The sequence below is a fragment of the Crocodylus porosus genome, unplaced genomic scaffold (genome assembly GCF_001723895.1).
Source record: "Crocodylus porosus isolate Cpor-Errol unplaced genomic scaffold, CroPor_comp1, whole genome shotgun sequence".
Classification (NCBI taxonomy): domain Eukaryota; kingdom Metazoa; phylum Chordata; order Crocodylia; family Crocodylidae; genus Crocodylus; species Crocodylus porosus.
The window spans coordinates 10,011,516-10,031,493 of NW_017728915.1; the positions used below are offsets into that span (position 1 = coordinate 10,011,516).

At 42.3% G+C, this 19,978-nt stretch overlaps 1 protein-coding gene and 1 long non-coding RNA gene across 3 annotated transcripts in view; one reads left to right on the forward strand and one right to left on the reverse strand.

Annotated features, from left to right (window-relative positions):
- The window catches only part of LOC109310503, a 137,412-nt gene that overhangs the window by 81,548 nt on the left and 35,886 nt on the right, over nt 1-19,978 (forward strand). The gene's annotated exons all lie outside the window — the stretch shown is intronic.
- The window catches only part of SLC6A2 (solute carrier family 6 member 2), a 117,317-nt gene that overhangs the window by 3,791 nt on the left and 93,548 nt on the right, over nt 1-19,978 (reverse strand). For both annotated transcript variants that reach the window (XM_019535696.1, XM_019535695.1), the window contains exons 11-12: nt 17,054-17,154; nt 5,700-5,867 (exon numbers count right to left, since the gene is read on the reverse strand). In XM_019535696.1, the coding sequence (XP_019391241.1) occupies nt 5,700-5,867; nt 17,054-17,154 (269 nt within the window). The remainder of the gene's footprint in view (nt 1-5,699; nt 5,868-17,053; nt 17,155-19,978) is intronic.

The window sequence follows — 19,978 nt, forward strand, 5'->3', positions numbered from 1 at the left end:
CCGGACATAGGGTATAATGGGGAATCAATGAAATATAACTGTTGACTTTTTGTCTGATTTGGATGAAATTTGCAGGGGTGGTAGCCTCTGCTGAGAGCATGAAGCCTATCATGCTTCAAGGAGATAAGTGCAGGGGTTTGAGGGAAACTGTACCCCAAAGTCTTGAAAGCAAAACTCACGACACATCTGTGGGTTAAGCCACCTCATCCCTGCTGGGGCCAGAAAGTCTGCCAAGTTTCAAGGAGATCGGTTCTGGGGAGTCTGGCTTCTGGTGGCCTGCACCTCAAACTAGTAACAGGCAAAACTCGTGACGTAGATGACACTGTGTGTGTTAAGACACAGCGCAGTGAAAGCTGCAGGCTTGCTAGCCCCTGCTGCAGCCACAAAGCCTGCGAGCTGTCAAGGAGTCATGGCATAGGTGCTTGTGCAACTGACTGTCTCTGTCTTGGGGCAATTGATTGTCTGTATTGATTCTTTCTTCTCCCTAGTCTGTGGTTTTGTAGGTGTTAATCCTTGCTCATTAACTTGCTACATTAGCTAGCTTCTGTGTATTGAGCTGGTCCCTGAGTGAAACACAATTCATTGGTAATTGGTAACACAGTAGCTTAGCAGGTGGTACTCCAATGGCAGCTCAGACTGTTGTACCATCCTCATAGTCCAGTATTTTATAAATTAGCAAGAAATAGTGTTTTATAAGGACATGTAAAGATGACTACTTTGTAAGTACTATTTGTGGATTTCTTTAGAGTATGGATAAGGATTTCCAGTGACAGTGAAGAGAAAATTAATATGATCAGTGAATCATAAATCTACATCATTTTGAAATTGTAACTTGAGGAAAGTATAGCACATTGTGCTATAAATTGTAAAGAAAAATTGGATGCATTTTTTCACCATAGAAACCAAGTTCTTTTTAAATAGAATAATAACACATTAGGTTACCGTTGCACACAAAAAGCCCTAAGCTAAAAGATGCTATCAGGAAAGTTGCAAAGTCAAGCACTCAAAGTTAGGAGGTGCTAGAATTAAGGTAGACTGTGCAACCTTAAATCAGGATGCTGATACATATGCCTTATGACATCCTTCAATTATATGGGGCTGGGGATGTATGCTGCCTGAAGCACCCTTGCTCCAATTGTTGTAGAAGCCAGAAAACCAGGGGGTAACAGGGAGAGACTGATTTCATGGTTAAAGCAGTCAAATAATACAATGGAGAATTGGATTCTATTCCTGTCCCTGCCAAAGGGTACCTGTGTGATACTAGGAAAGTAATTTAAGCCAAATTTTTTATGGTGATCACTGATTTATATATTCTTCATTTGTGGGTTCCTTACTTGAAGCCAGGGTTGTGATTTACAAAAGTGCTAAGCACTTATACTTTCACCTGATGTCAATAATGCTATGCTTTGAACATTTAAAGTAGTGCTGTGCAATGCTAAATACTCAGAAAGATCAAGTCCTGGGTGACTCAGATTTGGCATGCAGGATTTGCAGGTACTTTTGAATATAATCTCTCTGGCTGGTTACAGGTGTTGTGGGGAGGAGGGAGGATGGAAGGGAAGAAACCCAGCACTTTAAACTTGGTGCACTCCTGCACTGAGCCCAGCACATACCCAGAAGAGGCAATGTGTTAGTTGCACCCAGCTTTCCCAATGTCTGTAGAGATCAGGCACTTTAGTGAGGCTTTTTGGGCACTTTTATCTAAAAACTGATTGAATCAGCTTCAGGTAAAAGTGCCAAAAAGCCCTGCTGAAGTGTCCAATGTATATGGATGTTGCAGGGCCAGGTCAAAATAACACACTGCTGCTCCTGGTAAAGTGCATTTTTTTTTCCATGTCGGTCAGCACCCTCTGTCTCCTTTTTCCCCAGCTGTAAAATTGGTATTATAAAGCCCTTTCATCTTAAAGGGATATTATCAAAATGAATTGATCTTTGTCAGGCACTCGTGTGACAAATGTCATACAAAGGCCTATGAAAAATTATTTCTGTCTTCAGAGCAGGTTATGAATACTTCATGTAAATAAGTAATAAGGGCAAAGGATTGACCAGCTGCTCATTAAGTGAGTATCATCTGTTCTGGGCAACAAATTGAGGCATGGGTCCTGTGGAAAAAAAAGAGTATATGACTCAAGATTATCATAATGCATATGCTAAAGGAGATATGACTTGAGGTTCTATAGGCATTTCCTAATTTTTAGTGCCTTGACTTTGCAGTTATAATAACATCCTTTTGATGTGTTTTGGTGTGAAACCCAAGGTTTTTGTTTTTGGGGTTTTTTTAAGCAATCAGTCTAAGAAAACAGAATCTCCTTCCAGTGACATCAAGGATTATCAGCACCATTTCAAATTTTATTTCTATACACAGGCCTCTCAATACTTATACAATCAGAGGAACTGATAATAGTAAGTTATTATGGATAAGAACAAGAGAAGAGAGGGCACTTTGGAAATGAGATTCCCTGGTATTTGGTGACAGCAGAGAAATGATGAAACTCAGGGATTTAAAAATCTTGGAATCCATTCCAGGTTCTGAAGGGAAGTGTGCTCTAGTGAGGACAGATCCTTCTGCCTTCACCCCTACTCCCTGCTTGACCTCTGCATGTTTCTCAAATTTTTCTGCATCCATCTACATGTGAAATAAAAATGAAGCAATAAACTCTGTAGCAGTTTCAGCTGGAGTCAACTGTTCCTGGGTGCAGTGTCTACACATGCCTGGGACAGCAGCACTTCAAGCTGGGGTGGAGTAGCCCCAGGCTGCCAGGGGACACTGTGGGGAGGGGGTGGGGATCAGCCCTGGGTGACCAGCCCTGGGTGGTGATGGAGAGGCTGGCTGGGGCATGAGGATCAAGCAGGAGTCTGGTCCCTGGTTAGCTGGGGTGATGCATGCGGTCCCCTTCTACATGTGCATTTCATCACACACAATGAGTCTGCTGTAAGATAATACTGTCCTCAGCAGTACTATCTAACAGTGGAGTTAATTAATCTACTGCACCCCAATACTGGTGCATGTGTAGACTGTGATGCTTTATTGAGGAGCTAATTTATCTACTTTGCTGTTAAGTGCACATGTAGATGCACCCTCTGTGACCCAGTCTTCCCTTTTCTCTGACCATGGCTCCTTGTCCCAATGCCATTCATTCTTCTTAAACAACTCAGGTTCAGTTTCCATTCCTCAGGTTGCTTGTCCCAAAAGTTGTAGCCTTGCTCCTTTGGTCTCCCCATCTTTTTGATATTTCCAGTGCCCTCATTTCATTAAAATGAAAAATTTGTTACCTTCCCACACCTTGGCCTTTATTTGTGTTAGCATCTTGTGTAGATGTGCCCATGTCACCATAGCTCATTCCTACAGAGATGTAGCATTGGTGGGCATGAACCATGACACCGATACTCCTGTGCAGTAGCTCATTGCTATTATACAGTAGCATGAAAAAACCCTTGTGGCATCAGGACTGCACAATAACATATTCTGCCCAAAAACTTCCTTTCCCAGCTCCATCAGTGTCCTTTTCTAGCTAATCTTGCTCTGTCTTCTCACCCAATATCAATTTTCCCACACTTCTCCTGCCACCTCCAAACTCTAGCCACCTTCCTTACTAGTGCCCAGTCTCTTCCACAGTTCCTCAACCTCTCTTCCCTTCACCAATTCACCATTCTAATCTACTCCCCCTGCTGCAGCTCCAGCTTTTTTTGCCCTCAGTATTCAAATTGGGCAGCTCCACCTTTCATGGTTTTTGGCGCTAAACGTTGCAGGCAGAGAGAGCACAGGAAAATCAGTCATCTTGCACTCATTTCTGGTGCCTAGTAGGGCTGTGTGAAGCTTTGGGTGGTGATTCGTTTCAGAGGAGATTTGGCACGATTCGGTGGCTGAATCTCCAAATCCAAATTGAATCAGGGGACCAATTAAAAGATCCAAATTGATTCAAAGCTCTCCAAATCTTTGGATCAATGATTCAGACAGTCCCCGGTGGCTGCAGCAGAGAGCTGCAGCTGGACTCAGAGCTGGTAAGTAGGGGGTGGGGAAGGGGCTCTGGGGGTGGGGATGGGACCATGGGGGGGACCCCCACCACGCCCCAACCCTTGCGTGTTCCCCCAGCTCCAGCCCCCGACCCCCACCCACCCCAGCTCTTGGTGCTTTAAAAAAACCCCCCACTCGCTGGGTGCTGCCAGGTTGAGGGGGTGATTCCCACTGCCTCCACTACCCCACACTGCATAGGGTCTCTGTAATGAGTCCTCCAATCCTCCCTACTCTCCCCCCCATGGGTACGCCACCCACCCCAGCTCCAGCCCTTTAAGCAAAAAAAGAGAAAAGCTACAGGACTCTCCACTCCTGCAGTGGTCTCAGGGCTTTGGAGGCTCATGCAGAGCCCCCCACATGGCAGGGGGCAGTGGGAATCGCCCTTCCACCAGGCAGGAATGGCGAGTCCTGGGGTTTTTCTTGTTTTTTTTTCTTAAAGGGCTGTAGCCATAAATGGGGCAACCATGGGGGGGCGGACTCATGCAGAGACCCCCACATAGCGGGGGGGCAGCAGGGATCACCCTCCCTGGCAGTGAGTTGGGGCTTTTTTTCCCCCCCAAGTGCCAGGAGCTGGGACAGGTGGGGCAGCCATTGCCAGGCTGGGAGAATGGGTGGGGGATGAGGCCTGGGTGATTTGGAGATTTGGCAGCAGCCGAATCTCCGGATCAGATTCAGCTGAATCGATTTGGGACAGTGATTCGAATCACTGAGTTGAATCACTGTCCCCCAAATCAGCCAAACCTGAATCCAAAGCAAACAATTGCCACTTCACACAGGCCTATTGTCTAGCCCCAGACTGAACATGGCCTACAGAAGTCCAGAGCTGTGACTGCAGGGAAATTCCTGCTCAGCCCGGGGCTGGAGTATGTTCAGACAATTTTTAGGGAATTTAACTGTTAAAATCTAAAGCTTGCTAATGTGAATGTGCACATTTGTAACATTTCATAGTCTTACCAGTTGGCAAAATTTGGGCAGGTACCCATAAAGACAGCCAAAGTCACATTTCTAACACCCAGATTAGCTATCCTGCCTGGGTCCCTGAGTCAAAAGTCTTTGATTAAAAAATTGCCACCAGAAATGTTTCTGATGTGGATAAGACACATTTTTTCCCACTAACTTCATTCTTCAAAAAGTGCTGCATTATTTTGGATGATGGTTTTATATCTCCCTGTAGCAGACAACCAATGTGTAAAATATCAGCCAAAAAATTGCACTTGGGCAAAATTATGAACAACTCAAGACAGGGTCTTATAATAGGACCTATTTTCAAAAGTCCATAATGTTCCCATGTAGAATCAGAGCCTTTACCTAAGGCCAAATTCTGCCCTGGAAAAGCATCGCAATGAATGCTCTTTGTTGTGGGTGCTAACATCCGTTTGAATGCTTTCCCCCTACCCCGCCCTTACAATGGAAAGCAACTTGGAAACCAAATTTAAAGTGTGCATAAATCAATAAATATGTTTTTGAACTATAGGGGTTCTTTCTGGTAAGCAATTTCTGTCTAGGACCTGGAACAGGATGTGCTAAATCCTTGCTTCAAACTCCAACCAGTTAGAAAGCTGGATTGGAAAGGTCACATAACAAGTAATATGTTTGGGGAGCTGGAGGAAAGAACTTCTAGCTTAGATCCAGTAATTTAATTTCATAACAACATTTCATGACATTTTATTAGCATTCCACTTACTTCTTTAAAGGTCCCACGAACATTCAGAAACTTATAAATAATATAGGCAGGCACAAGTATCATTGAAGATAATGCTATTCCCCAGCCAATGCGATTTGCCCAAAGGGGGAAGGTGTAGTCGTCATATGTCAGAGGTTTGAAATTTATAATACTGACTATCACCACAAACTGAGGAAGGAAGAATAAAAAGAACAAAGATTTTACATCTGTGAAAAGAAAATTGAGTTGAAAACAGTCTTTGTTTGTTCAGTCAGGCAGCCTGCTCATTCCTGAGGATATATGGACCCAAGTTATAGGGCCCAAAAGCCATTTAGCTTTATCCTACCTATTCTGTTCTCTTCTCTACTGCAATTGTTGAATCCAGTAAGGAACTGACTGAGTTTGTCGGTTCTAAAAATACCCAGGTATGCTGTTCACCTCTGTCCTCAGAACTAGTGAATACCCCAAGGTGGCAAAACCCTGTTGTGGGTACTTCTGAAACCAGCAGGGAATCCTGACTGGTTAAATGTCTACTTTAAACTAGAGTTGGTGATGCACAATGGGGAGATTCTTGAGTCAAGGGTCCAATAGCTGTAAGAATGTGATAGGGTTCCAGAGAACTCCTCATGATCCCTATTTCTCCCAGCTTTCAGGCACCACAATACCTTGTAGGGTACAGATCTTTCCCAATTTAATTTCTATTCTTTCTTTCTACCCCTCAGAGGGGAGCTTTAAGTATTCTCTCCTAATAAAGTCTCAGATGAGCACCAGCTAGTAGGGAGGTAATTCCTTATCCTGATTTTTCTCAGGGGCTTAAGGAAAAAGTAGTTAAGCTGTGAAGGGATCTGACAGCCCAAACAGATATTTGGGCAAGTCCAGGTACTCTATAAAAGAAGTTCCCTACAAAATAAAAACAATGAAATTTTAAAAGTACGGTACTATATTTAGGTGTCAACCCTTCACTTTTTCTATTTCTCTCTGCCTTGATCAATATTCATACAAAGCAGAGAGACATCCACCTCAATACACTGAATTCCCACCAGCTACAGCACCTTCTTGTGAGGTGAGAGGTCTGGGGCCCTGCTCCCAATATGAGTCTGGCTTTCCCTATCCCAGACAAGTGCTCTAGGCAGCAAAACGGTAAGGGTGGTGCAGAAACTGTCTCCAGGCTTAGTTTTGTATGAAAAATAACTTGATTAGTCTTGGGCACCTAACCCCAAAAGAGGTTCACTTCACTTTCAGGGGAATAGAAGTGTTTCCCTTCTTCCCATTTGCTGGTTTAGAAACTCTTGACCACTATGCTGGCTTTAGTGAATGTCTTTCATTGATATTTGGCACTGTATAAGGGCTGAGGTGTCTAATTCAATACTGTAGGTCCCACGAAGCAGTAGGAAGCCTAGGAATTAGGGGTTACAATGCCAAGTTTTACTTCTTCCTTTTGAATCATGCACCTTGGTTGCTGTGTTTTTTTCTTCTAGCTTGTGCACTATGCTGGGCCAGATCCATTAGAAACCAACACTCAAGGAAAAATAGAAAAAGTTGGCTAATGATTCTCCATAAACATCATCTTCTTTGCTTTCACAGAATCATAAAAAATAGGGCTGGAATGCAACTCAGGATGTCATCCAGTCCACCCCCTACTCAAAGCAGGACCATCCCCAGCTATAACAGCACAGTCAAGGTTTTGTCAAGCCAGGCCTTAAAAACCTCCAGGGATGGAGATTCCACAACCTCTCTGGGTAGATTGTTCCAGTGCTTTGCTACCCTCCTTGTGAGAACGCTTTCCTATCTAACCTAAACTTCCCTTGCTGCAAATTAAGACCACTGCCCCTTGTTCTGTCATCTGCCACCACTGAGAAGTGGTCTAGCTTCATTCTGTTGTTAATCACTCTTCAGGTAGTTAAAGGCCATTATTAAATCCCTCATCAGTCTTTTCTTCTCCAGACAAAAAAAATCCCCAGGCCCACAGCCTCTCCTTATATGTCATGTTCCCCAGCTTTCTAAACACTTTCATTGTCCTCCACTGGACTCTCTCCAATTTGTCCACATCCTTTCTGTAGTGGGAGGCCCAAAACTGGACACAGGAGTCCAGATGTGGCCTCATCAGTTCCAATTAGAGGGTAATAATCTCTCCCCTTGATCTGCTGGCAATGCTTCTACAGTATACTGTTAGTCTTCTTTGCAACAAGGGCACGCTGTTGGCTCGTATTCAGCTTATTGACCACTGTAACCCCCAGGTCCTTTTCTGCAGAGCTGCTGCTTAGCCAGTCAGGCCACAGCCTGTACCAGTGCATGGGATTGCTCCGTCCTATGTGCAGGACTTTGCCCTTGTCCTTACTGAACCTCATGAAATTTCCTTTGGTCCAATCTTCCAATTTGTTGAGCTGTGTCTGAATTCTAGCCCTTTGCTCCAGTGTATATACCAGTCCCTCCAGCTTGATGTCATCTGCACACTTGCTGAGGGTGCACTCCATCCCATTTTCCAGATAGTTGATGAAGATATTGAACAAAACTGGTCTCAGCATAGACCCCTGGGCCACTTCACTTAATTCCGGCTGTCATTGAGTTAGACATCAAGCCATTGGTTGCTCCCTTTGAGCTTGATGATCCAGTCAGTTTTCTATCCAACTTACAGTCCATTCATCCAACCCATATTTCCTTAGCTTCTTTGGACAATGTTGTGGGAGACCATGTGAAAAGCCTTGCTAAACTCAAGGTGCATCACATGCACAGCTCTCACCACATCCACAGAGACAGTCATTTCATCAAAGAAGACCACATGTTTCCTACTGAAGGAAAGTAGGTGTGTGCTATACCGCAGGATAGAAACAGTCCACATCACTGATTGATGAGAAGGCTCCAAACAATATACGAAAAGATAACGTATGTCCATATTATATATATTATTCCAATATGCAAAACCCATTGATTACATTTTCTAGTGTCTTCGGTCATTCTGCCTTGTGCTACCCAGCAGTTTCAGATTAAAATATTCAAAGAATAAAATGTCAAACACTACTCAGATAGCTTTGCAACAGCTGTGAGAAATGTGGAGACAGTGCTTCAGTGAGACATTTTCTAACGCTATTGCGGATATTTGTGTATCCGTTTATCCTAAAATCCCTAAAGAAAATGATAGCTTCAGTTTCCTATAGAAATACCTGTTTATGTTGCAGGAGAAAGTAATTGATGTAGTGGATTGAATTAGAGGTTTGTCTAATCTTTTATCCTGTCATGGACAGTGGTTAGTAGCAGAGGCTTCAGAAGAAGACTGGGATATCCTACCTCAGAGACATTTTTTTCTTAACACCCATTGTTAGAAGCAGGTTTATGCAGTAAAGCATGACAGAGTATACACCTTCCAAAATTCTTTAAAAATGTACATTTAACTATTGTGAACTGTTGTTGTTGTTGTTGTTTGTTGTTTGTATATTCATGTGAATCCTACTAAGTCCATGGTCTCATTCATCCTTGGTAGCAAAGAGTTCCAAAAGCTAATTGTGGGTTGTGTGAAAAAGTATTTCCTTTTATTAATTTTGAAACTGGCTCCCTCCTAGTTCTTGCCTTATGAGAGTATCATTATAAGACCTATTATCTATGCCAGTCATTATTTTCTACAGGCTTTCTTATACAAATGTTACTAATCTCTCTAAAATAAATAATTCCAATCTTTTCTTCCTTTCTTCCTCTCATTTTCTTTTAAACTCCCATGGGTTCTAAAATGTTGGAAAACACATCTATTGCTTTATTTTCATAATTTACTCCACAATGGCAATCAAATATAGGTAATAAAAATGTATATGGGATTTGTTTCTCTCCTATAAATCATTTCCATAGTATCCAGATAAAATTTTAAGGAGCCTGAAAAAAGTAAGACATTAGAATCCAATCAAAATTTTCTAAAATGTCCATATTGTCTCCACTAGTATTACAACTGTTTCTAAGCTATGTCAATGTTCTACAATATTAGCCTGTTATCTTAAAAGAGGTCTGTGACCATGCGCATGGCTGCAGGATGCGATATTCACATATTATCTGAGCTGTGTATTTTCAAGTTTTCAATAGATACTAAAGCACATGCTTTAAAAACAAGTAATGCTTTTGAATTCTCTTCACAGTTTTCTTTTTTCTAAATTGTGTGGGTAGTTATCTAATCCTAAACATGAAATCTATCAGAAAGTAATTCAGAGAATAATTGGTAGCATGTTTATGGTAGTATTAAGGACAGTGGCCATCATGTTCCATCCCACATCCTATAGACATCTTTGAGCATTTATTTCAATGCCAATAGAGATGAAACTAGATCCTGGAATGTTAAACATGGATAAAACATCTGTTTCACTAGAGTTTGGCCCAAATCTGTAACAGGTATTGGACCCAAAGATCAGGTACAATCATTCAATATTTGATCCATACATGGTATGACCATTTGGTGGATTAATACTGTTTTAAGTTTTAAATAATCACAGACTTTAATGCATCTGTTAGTATGCTAATAACACAGCAATGTCAAATTTCCATATATTTACCTTGACCTTTTGATCTACAAATAACCTTGAGAGAATCTCTGCAGTATAAACCTACCATTAAATTCTGCTTCTAACCTTTACATAAAATAACCAAATGCTCCCTTCACATTTCAAGGGAAAATCTCAAATCTAATGAAACATCTGTTTGTTTTCCTTATCACACACATATCAGAAGGCCTACAAGCTATATTTAACATGTCTCTTCCCTTTTTGTCGTGCACAGCTAACCACTTGGAGTAACTGCATGCTACATATGTGTTACTTTACAATTGTGAGTTTAATGTCCTTCAAAATGAAAAATCACAGAAGAATGTGCTCCTAGACTGGCATATCACAAATAGTTATTAAAATGTTGCAAGTTGATGTTAGGTATAAAAAATACCACTTTGCACTGAGACTTATTGATTTAGAAAAGGCCATCACGCAAAAGGTCCTGAACTGGCAACATATTATTTCTGTCAGAGAGCATTTATGGAAAATGGTGTTTAAGTGTCTCTGTTTTTGTCTGTGTTGCAAATATGATGGGTTCCGTGATATAATCATTATATAGTTTCACTGGGCATTTGTGCCTACACTTTTTTGAACTCTGGCAATAAAGCATTAATATGAAATATAATAGAACCTGATTTTATCAATTATGCTTCAAATTTTGTACCAAGCATTTGCCTTGTCAAAGGCTAAACTCAATTATAGTCAGCATGTCACTGATATTACTCATCAGGAAATAAACACGAAAGATCTGGCAGCTGTCTGGACAATACAAATAACATGCATAAGATATAAATGCCTGTACTTCAGGATATTAGACATCCATTGCCTGAAAAAGATTAGGAAAAACACTTTTCCTATAAACTATCATTCAAGTATTCCAGGGTCCTTGAACTGTCCAGTTAAAGACCTGATATTGATCAGTGTTAAAGACAGTCTATAAGTGCCATAGAGTATGACAATGCCTGTGTTCAGTATTTAAAAGATGGTGACCTGCGATTCTGCGTATCTGGGAACATCTGCAAATGCACTGTTCTATCATTTGGTTTCTTTGTAAGCAGGCAGTGGCTGCTTGTTTGTATGGTTGATTAACCATTTTATTTGAAGTCAGCTGGTTATTCTTAACATCAGAACAAGACATATTTAAATGAAAAGTAGAAGCTGAGGAACAACCGATAATGGGCATCAGATTCAGAATACAGAAAAATGGATCAAATATTATGTCTATCTGAAATCATGTAATCCCAAGCAGAGAATCCATCCGATCCAAAACGTAGGACTATAGGCCCGTAAGACTGGAAAGGAAAGGTCCTGTAAGGACAAAGTTATTTTATCCTGCTACCTGCTCAAGGCAGATCATCCCTGACTACATCATGCTAGCTCAACCTGCTCCTGAAAATTTCTGGGCATTGAGATTCCACAACTTTTCTAGGTACTGTTCCAAAGCCTGACCACCCTCACAGTCAGAAAGTTCCTTCTAATCCTCAGCCTACACCTCCTCTGCTGCAGCTTGAGGGCACTGATCCAGGTCCTGCCTGCATGGCCACAGAGAAACGCCCATCCGCTAGGCCTGTGCAAGTCGGCAGCGATCCAATCTGGCCACTTCGGATGGCCGTGATCTGATCCGGAACTCCAGGCTGGGTTTCCTCCTCGATCTGGGTGAAGTGGCTCCAAAGCTTCGGAGCCACCTCGGAGATCTGGCCATAGGGTATAATGGGGAATCAATGAAATATCTATAACTTTGTTGTTTTTTGTCTAAATTGGATGACACTTGGAGGAATGGTAGTCTCTGCTGACATCATGAAACCTGTCAAGTTTCAAGAATATTGGTACAGGGGCTTGGGGGGAAATATACCCCAAATTCTTGAAAGCCAAACTCATGTCACACCTGTGTCACACCACACGGGGGTCAAAACTGCAGGGGTGGTAGCTCCTACTGAGGTCACAAAGCCTGCCAAGTTTCAAGAAGATCGGTGCAGGGGTTTGGGGGGAACTGCACCTCAAGCTGTGGACAAGCAAAACTCATGTCATGGGTGACACTGTGTGTGTTAAGGTGCAGCGGGGTGACACCTGCAGGGATGGTGGCCCCTGCTGTGATGCCTGCCAGCTGTAGAGGAGATCGGTGGAGGGGGGTTTTGGAGCCCTGCACCCCTAGCTGCTGATGGACAAAACTCGTGCCAAGACTGTCTCTGTCTTGGGGCAGTTGATTGTCTGTACTGATTCTTTCCTCTTCTTAACCTGGTTTTGTAGGTGCTAATTGATGCTCATTAAGGCATTATGTAGTAGCTAGGTCCTGTGTATTGAGCTGGTCCCTGAGTGAATCATGACTGATTGATTGGTAACTGGTAACACAGTAGCTTAGCAGCCAGGCCTGCCACAGTGTCTCCCCACCCTGCCCCAAGACAGAGAAAGTCAGTCCCACAAGCACCCATGGCATGATTTTTGTTTGTCCGCAGCTTGAAGGGCAGTTCCCCCCAAGTCACTGCACCAATCTTCTTGAAACTTGGCAGGCTTTGTGGCCTCAGTAGGAGCTACCACCCCTGCAGTTTTCACCCCAGTATGTTATAACACCTAGACGTGACATGAGTTTTGCTTTCAAGAATTTGGGGTGCTGTTCCTCCCAAACCCCTGTACAGCTCTTCTTGAAACTTGGCAGGCTTCATCCTCTCTGTGGAGTCTACCACCTCTGAAAACTTCATCCAAATCAGACAAAAACCAACAAAGTTATAGATATTTTATTGTTTCCCCATTATACCCTATGGCCAGATCTCTGAGGCAGCTCTGAAGCTCTTCAGAAGCTCCGAACCACTTCGGGAAGCCAAACGAGGCCAGCGCTTTGACCTGGATGTACTGCTTCAGAGCCTGAAGCATCCAAAGCTTCTCCAGTTCTGAAGCCTCACACAGCCTTTCCATTTACATCCTCTCTAAAATTTCCCTTTAGTATTTGAAGACTGTTATCAACCCCACCTCCCCCCACTTTTCACTTCTTTAGACTAAAGAACTCTAGTTCTTTCAATCTTTCCTAATAAATCTTGTTTCCCAGGTGCCTAATCATTTTTGTTGCTCTGCGCTGGCCACTTTCCAATCTGTCCATATTCATCTTGAAGGACAAGTACTGGCCAAGTAGTCCTGATGAGGCCTCACCAATTCTTAACAAACCCAAGGTATATAACCCAGTATACTATTGGCTTTTTTGAAATGTGACAGTGACAGCCAGGTGGGGGAGTGCAAGTGAAGTGAGCCTCCTTATGGTGTCCCTTGGGGAGCAGGCAAGAAAGATGCAGGACAGGGTAGGAAGGCTTCAAAACATCCTTTGCTATGAGGACTTCATTGATTCAGTGCTGAAGGAGACCTCTAGCACTGTGGAGGAAGGACTGCCAGAGGTGGCACTAGAAAAGGAAGAGGGCATGGACTCCCAGGAAGCTGGAAGCTTGTGTCCTCTGGCAGCAAGCAAAAGTCTTCATCTCCACCTGCAGTGGTTTGTCTAGAGAACAGATATGGAACCCTAGCAACAGAGGAGGAGGAGCAGGAGCACCTTCTATCAGTGGAAGAGGCAAGGTCAGGCATCCCCAAGGTTGGGACAATCAAAACTATTGCCACCAAAAGGAAGCAACAGGTGGTGGTTGGAGACTCCCTTCTGCAGGGGATGGAGGCATCCATTTGCCAGCCTGACTTGATGTTTTGTGGGGTTTGCTGTTTGCCTGGAGCATGAAACTAAGATGTCATGGAAGTATTACTGAGACTTATCTGGGCCTCTTACTACTACCTCATGCTGCTCATCCATGTGGACATCAATGATACTTCCAGGGGTGACCCTGAGCAGATCAAAAGTGACTACAGGGCTCTGGGTACAAGGGTGAAGGGGACAGGAGCTCAGATGGTATTGTACTTTATCCTTCTTGTCAAGGGGAAGGTCCTAGCCTGGAGTGGATGCATCCTACAGATCAATACATGACTGCACACATGGTGTCACCAGCAGGGCTTTGTCTTCTTTGACCATGGGATGTTGTTCCAAGAGGAAGAGACAGGATTTACCTGATGAAAAGAGGGAAGAACATCTTTGCAGACACCCTGGCTAATCTAGTGAGGAGGGCTTTAAACTAGGTTTGCCAGGGGGTAGAGACCAAAGCTCTAAGGTAAGTGGGGAAATGGGTGACCTGAAGAAAGCACCAGCAGGAGAGTGCAACAAGGGTGGCCTTCTCATTCTTCCTGAGAAAGTAGGGCAATCAGCTACTTACCTCAGGTGTCTGTAGATAATGCCCAGGGCCTGGGAAACAACCAGTAAGAATTGGAAGTCCTCACACAGTCACAGAATGACGATGTTATGGAATAACAAACACTTGCTGGGATAGTTTGCATGATTAGAGTACTGTCATGTATAGCTACAAACTGTTCAGCAAGGACAGGCAAGGAAGATGAGGAAGAGTTGCACTTTACATAAAAGACCTGTATGATTGCTCCGAGCTCCAGTATGAAACCGGAGATAGGCATGTTGAAAGTCTCTGGGTTAGGGTCAGAGGGGAGAGCAACAAGGGTGATGTCATGGTGGGTGTCTGCTATAGACTTCCAGACCAGGAGGATGAGATGGATGAGGCTCTTTAAACAGCTAGCAAAAGCTTCCTGATCACAGGTCCTGGTTCTTGTGGGGGACTTCAGTCATCCTGACATCTTCTGGGAGGGCAATATAGCAGTGCATAGGCAATCCTAAAAAAGTGGTAAGTATTTCTCTGTGAGTGGTGTGATACTCATAGAGAACTAGTAGCAACAACATTCTTGCAAGCAGTAAGGAAGTAAGGGTTGGATGAACAGACTGCAAAGTGGATAGAAAACTCGCTGGATCATCAGACTCAATGGCCAGTTGGCAAGTGGAGTGCTGCAGAGGTCGATCCTGAGACTGGTTTTGTTCAATATCTCCATCAATGACCCAAAAAATGGGATGGAGTGCACCCTCAGCAAGTTTAAAGGTGACACCAAGCTGAGGGGCATAGTAGATATGCTGGAGGGTAGGGATAAGATTCAGAGAGACCTCAACTTATTGGAGGATTGGACCAAAAGAAATCTCATGGGGAATGTATACATATACTTTTTTACTCTGCGATGTGCTGGCGATCTGGTATGTCAGAGCAGACTCAATTAATCAAGTCTGCTCTGCACATGAGCTGACGCATGCTGCACTGCATTGCTTGCAGTTGTATAAGGAGCAAAATGCATGTTGGTGCAGAGAACATGACAGCAGTGTGCTTTTGAACTAAAACACCTTCAATGTGTTTTTCTTCAAAAGCAGACCACCGTCATTTTCTGAACACTGACATGCATTTTGCCGCTTAAACAATTGCGTGTCACAGCACTGGGTGAGATTATTCCCCTCTAATTGGCACTGGTGAGGCCACATCTGGACTTCTGTGTCCAATTTTTGGCCCCTCACTACAGAAAGGATGCGGACAAATTGGAGATAGTTCAACAGAAAGCAATGAAATTGTTTAGAAGGCTGAGGGACATAACTTATGAGGAGAGGCTGAGGGAACTGGGGTTTTTTTGTCTGGAGAAGAGAAGCCAGAGGGGGGATTTAATAGCAGCCTTCAATTACCTGAAGGGAGTTTCCAAAGAAGATGGAGCTAGCTTGTTCTCAGTGGTGGCCAATGATAGGACAAGGAGCAGTGGCCTCAATTTGCAGCAAGGGAAGTTTAGGTTAGATATTAGGAATAAACTTTCCTTCCTAGAAGGATAGTCAAGCACTGGAACAGGTTACCTAGAAAGGATACATCTTCATTCCCTGGAGATAAGAAACATTGGCCTACTTTTCTAGCGCTTTCAATATTTGGTAATAAATTATTCCCTATACACTAATTTCAACTACATTAGTAAAGAATAACTATTGCACTTTAAATTAATTATATACTGCAACTAAAGAACTGGTCTTTTGAGTCGGTATGTTTTGAGCCCTGTTCTTCTGTTTTCTCCTGACTTTATCACAGATATTATCTGTGATCCGGAGGCTGTAATACAATTTCCTTCTCTTTTCATCTTTTTTTTGGGGCGGGAATATTTTGAGATCTTTTGGTGGAAAATGCTACATATGTAAAATAAATAAATATAAATAATGGCTTTGATCAGACATGGACAATAGTGGTGACAAATTTTTTCCTCTGTTTTCTACTAGTCATTTGGTGTACTTTTTATGTTCCACAAATTTGACTTTCCTGAAACTCCCCTTGGTCACAAAGGAGGGAGATAGTTAAAAAGAAGTCTGATTTTAAACAGAAAGTATTAACAGTTTAAATGAAGCTGTGGGCAAAATAGCTATTTTTGGTGAGGCAGCACATAAAACTTGGCTGATGACACAGTACAGAATGAATGATTCTGACATCATATATACTGGTTAGGGGAAAATAAAATGAAACTTCAAACTATGCAAAGATTTGGTGATGGAAAAACCTCAAAAGATTAAAATATTTGGCTGAACCTATAGAAATCGTTTTCAAACCAAATAGCCTTTAGTCCTCCCATAGTCCAACTCTAACCTCTACCTGGTATTACGTTCCAGGAAAAGGACTTCAGGCCTTCTACCTGTGTAAAGACCCGCTGTGTTTCTAAAGGGGTACATTCACTAAAGTCAAACACTGAGCCACTTCTTTCTGTGGACAATAAATGACCAGGCCAACTGCATGACTAACAAACTTCATATGAAATGCAGCCACTGGTATTGTGAGAGAGAATGAAAATGGCTTTTACTATCCCTGCAACAACATTTGGAATAACAATGAGTAATGTAATGAATTTGCTTGATGTCTCATGAATCTTGTAGGAAGCAACATATTAGTGGTCTTTCCATGACAGAAAAACATAATCACCTCTTACCAATAAAAAAGCAGGACTAACAAATTTCCAACATAGTCTCCAGTAGAGGCCTGGCTTAAAGCCCATCATTTCATGGATATCTTTACTGAATCTGTCCACACCTGTAGGGAAACACAAATACAGCGGACAGTTATGGAATTAGGTAAATGGAAATGTTTCTTCCAAAGTAGAGGCTGTATATGGGTGAAATTCCAACTGTAATGTAGTTAATAGGAGATTTGCCATTGATCACCATGTGGCCAGAGTTTCATCATATTTGCCTACCAGCTTGGGACTCTATTACAAATAGAATTGCCACTGAAAGAGGCATAGAGTAACACAGCTAGAGTTTGACTTAAGCCACAATAGATTTCTAACATTTAAATGGTGAAATGAACACACAGGGTTTTTTTCTTATTACAGGTTTGTTATAATCAAATTACTCAACCTACTCACACATAAAATAAAAAAAGAAAGAAAAAGGAAAACCCACACAAATTATGCTGATAGCAAATGGAGCCATATGTTTGCTACTTCTTCATAACAGCCTTTACTCTGCTTCCCTTTTTTTCCTAATCCTGAACTTTTCACTGTATTTCAAGTGGGAAGAAATACATATTACCTTTGTTATTCCTATCATTTCATCCTTCACCAAATTCTCAAGAGTTTAGCCAGGAGTTTTTCTCTTTCAGTTTGTACTGAAATTAGGACATAAAGGCATGACTCAAGTGTCTCATTTGAGATCTTCTAAAATACTGGGAAATTACTCCGTTATAAAAACTATTTTTTAATAACTAACATCTCTTGCACATTCTCAGTATTTTCTAATGTAATTCTGACAGCATGAAAGAGATCTTCTTTAGTATTTTTGACAGATACAAGATTGAAGGTACTTGAAACAAAAGCCCTCTGTGGAAGGAGATACAGTATACATAGATGTAATCCAAGTTTCTCCCATACTGCCTCATCATTTGGGCTAGGGACAGAAGTTACACATAAACCAGTTTAAGTTATCAGAAGCTTGTTTTAAACCTGTAATAGAACAGAAGCTCAGTACACATAAGCCAGTTTCAAAATAGCTGCAACTGGTTTAAGATAAACCTGGCTGAATGCAGTATCAGACTTAACTAATCTGGGTCAAACCAGTTTATGCAACTTCTGTCCCACACCCCTTCCTGGTTCAAGTTAAATCACAATCCTACAACATCCCTGCATACTTTCCAGTCCTGGGATGGGCTGTGCTATCTGCTTTAGAGAGCAGGGCTGGCTCTGCCCCTCTGCTCCCTAGCTCAAGCAGTGATGGATAGCTGACAAGGGGATATTGCGGGGGAGGGGGGGTTGTGGGCAAGCCTGGCTAGGGATGCAACCCAGTCTATGGGCGGGGGGAATGCCCCCCTCAGGCAAACCCTGGATGGGGTCTGGAGCCAGGAAGGGGGGAGGGGGTCAAACTTCTCTTCTCCTGCTCAAACTTACTGCCAGCTGCAACCATGGACTACAAATACCAGAGGCACTTGGAAGCCGGAAGAGGAAGTGGTAAGTATTTCTCTGTGAGTGGTGTGATACTCATAGAGAACTAGTAGCCTGCCAAGTATTATTATACTTGAGAAATATTTGTGGCTAGCAGGTTTGCTTTTCATCCTGAGCTGAACAGGTTAACAGCCATAAGGCTGAAGGCTTCTTCCCATAGAGATTTGTTTCCTGGATTTCAAAGTTACAATTAACAACTCACTGTAATATTATTGGTGTTCTTGGTGAACAATACAGTGGAACCAATTGACTTGCATGACCTAATTTAACTAACCACGTTTTGTTCCGTTTTCCCCCATTGTATTCAGATTGGTATTCATTGACTCGGTGCTTTCTGATCATGGAATCCACAAATGTATAACCTTGAGCAAGAAAGGACTCTGTTCCCCATATTAGGCATGCATTACCAAAATCTGCTTTTATCGCTTTCTGTATGAAAGACAAAACAAACCCTACATATTCTCAACCTAAGATCAAATTCTATTCCCACTGGCATCAGTAACAAAGGGCCAGATACAAGAAAAGGACCTGGATGCCTAAAACAGAACGTAGGCAGCACCATGCAGTGATATCTGAGGTAGCTCAACACAACTTAGGTTGTGTACCAGAAGTGTAGGTAAGATAATTAATTCTCTCAAGAGGTCCATGCACCTGGTTTCTGGTTAAATTCTATTGAGCTCCAGGAAGTTGATGGAATAGCATTTGAAAACCCCAAGGTGCCAATGCAGAGCATGTCTAACACATACCATCAGGACTGGGCTCCTAAGAAGTTCAGCAATAGCTGCTTTATTTCTGTTAATTTCTGTTGGTATTCCCAGGTGTGATTATTTAGTAGCATAGAACAGCAAAAGTACTGTGGACCCTATCTAATTCTTATGGAGGCAGTGGAAATCTTTGTGAATTTTACTGGGAGTTGGCTCTGGTCTTATAAAACTGTGTTGAAAGAGCATCATGCTATGGAGATATCTGCCCCAACTTTATTTCTACTTGCAAACTTTGTCCCCAGTTCAATTTTTTTCCTCAAAATTTGCAACAAAACATCCACAAATGAATCCCAAACTAATTCCATTTACTTGTGAGTTTTGCACATCACTTCTGCATTTCTAGGCATGAATGGGAAGCAAAAGTAAGAACAACACATGAATGAAATGGAGGGAATGTTTACTGTCATTATTTTTTTTCCAGAAAGCAGAAGGTTCAGGGAATCTCATGAGAGAATCTGTATTAGAGACCCACTTTGATTCCTGTCTTATTAAGTTGAGATGATCAGAAATGTCAGAACTTTTAGGTGTTCATCAGATTAGACCCTCTGAACCTGCTTGGAGGCTTACCTGTTCTTAATTACAGCTCAAGTGTTCTGTTCCCTTTAATGGATATTTAAGTAATTAGAAAACACAGTTTGAGTGCACCATTTTTATA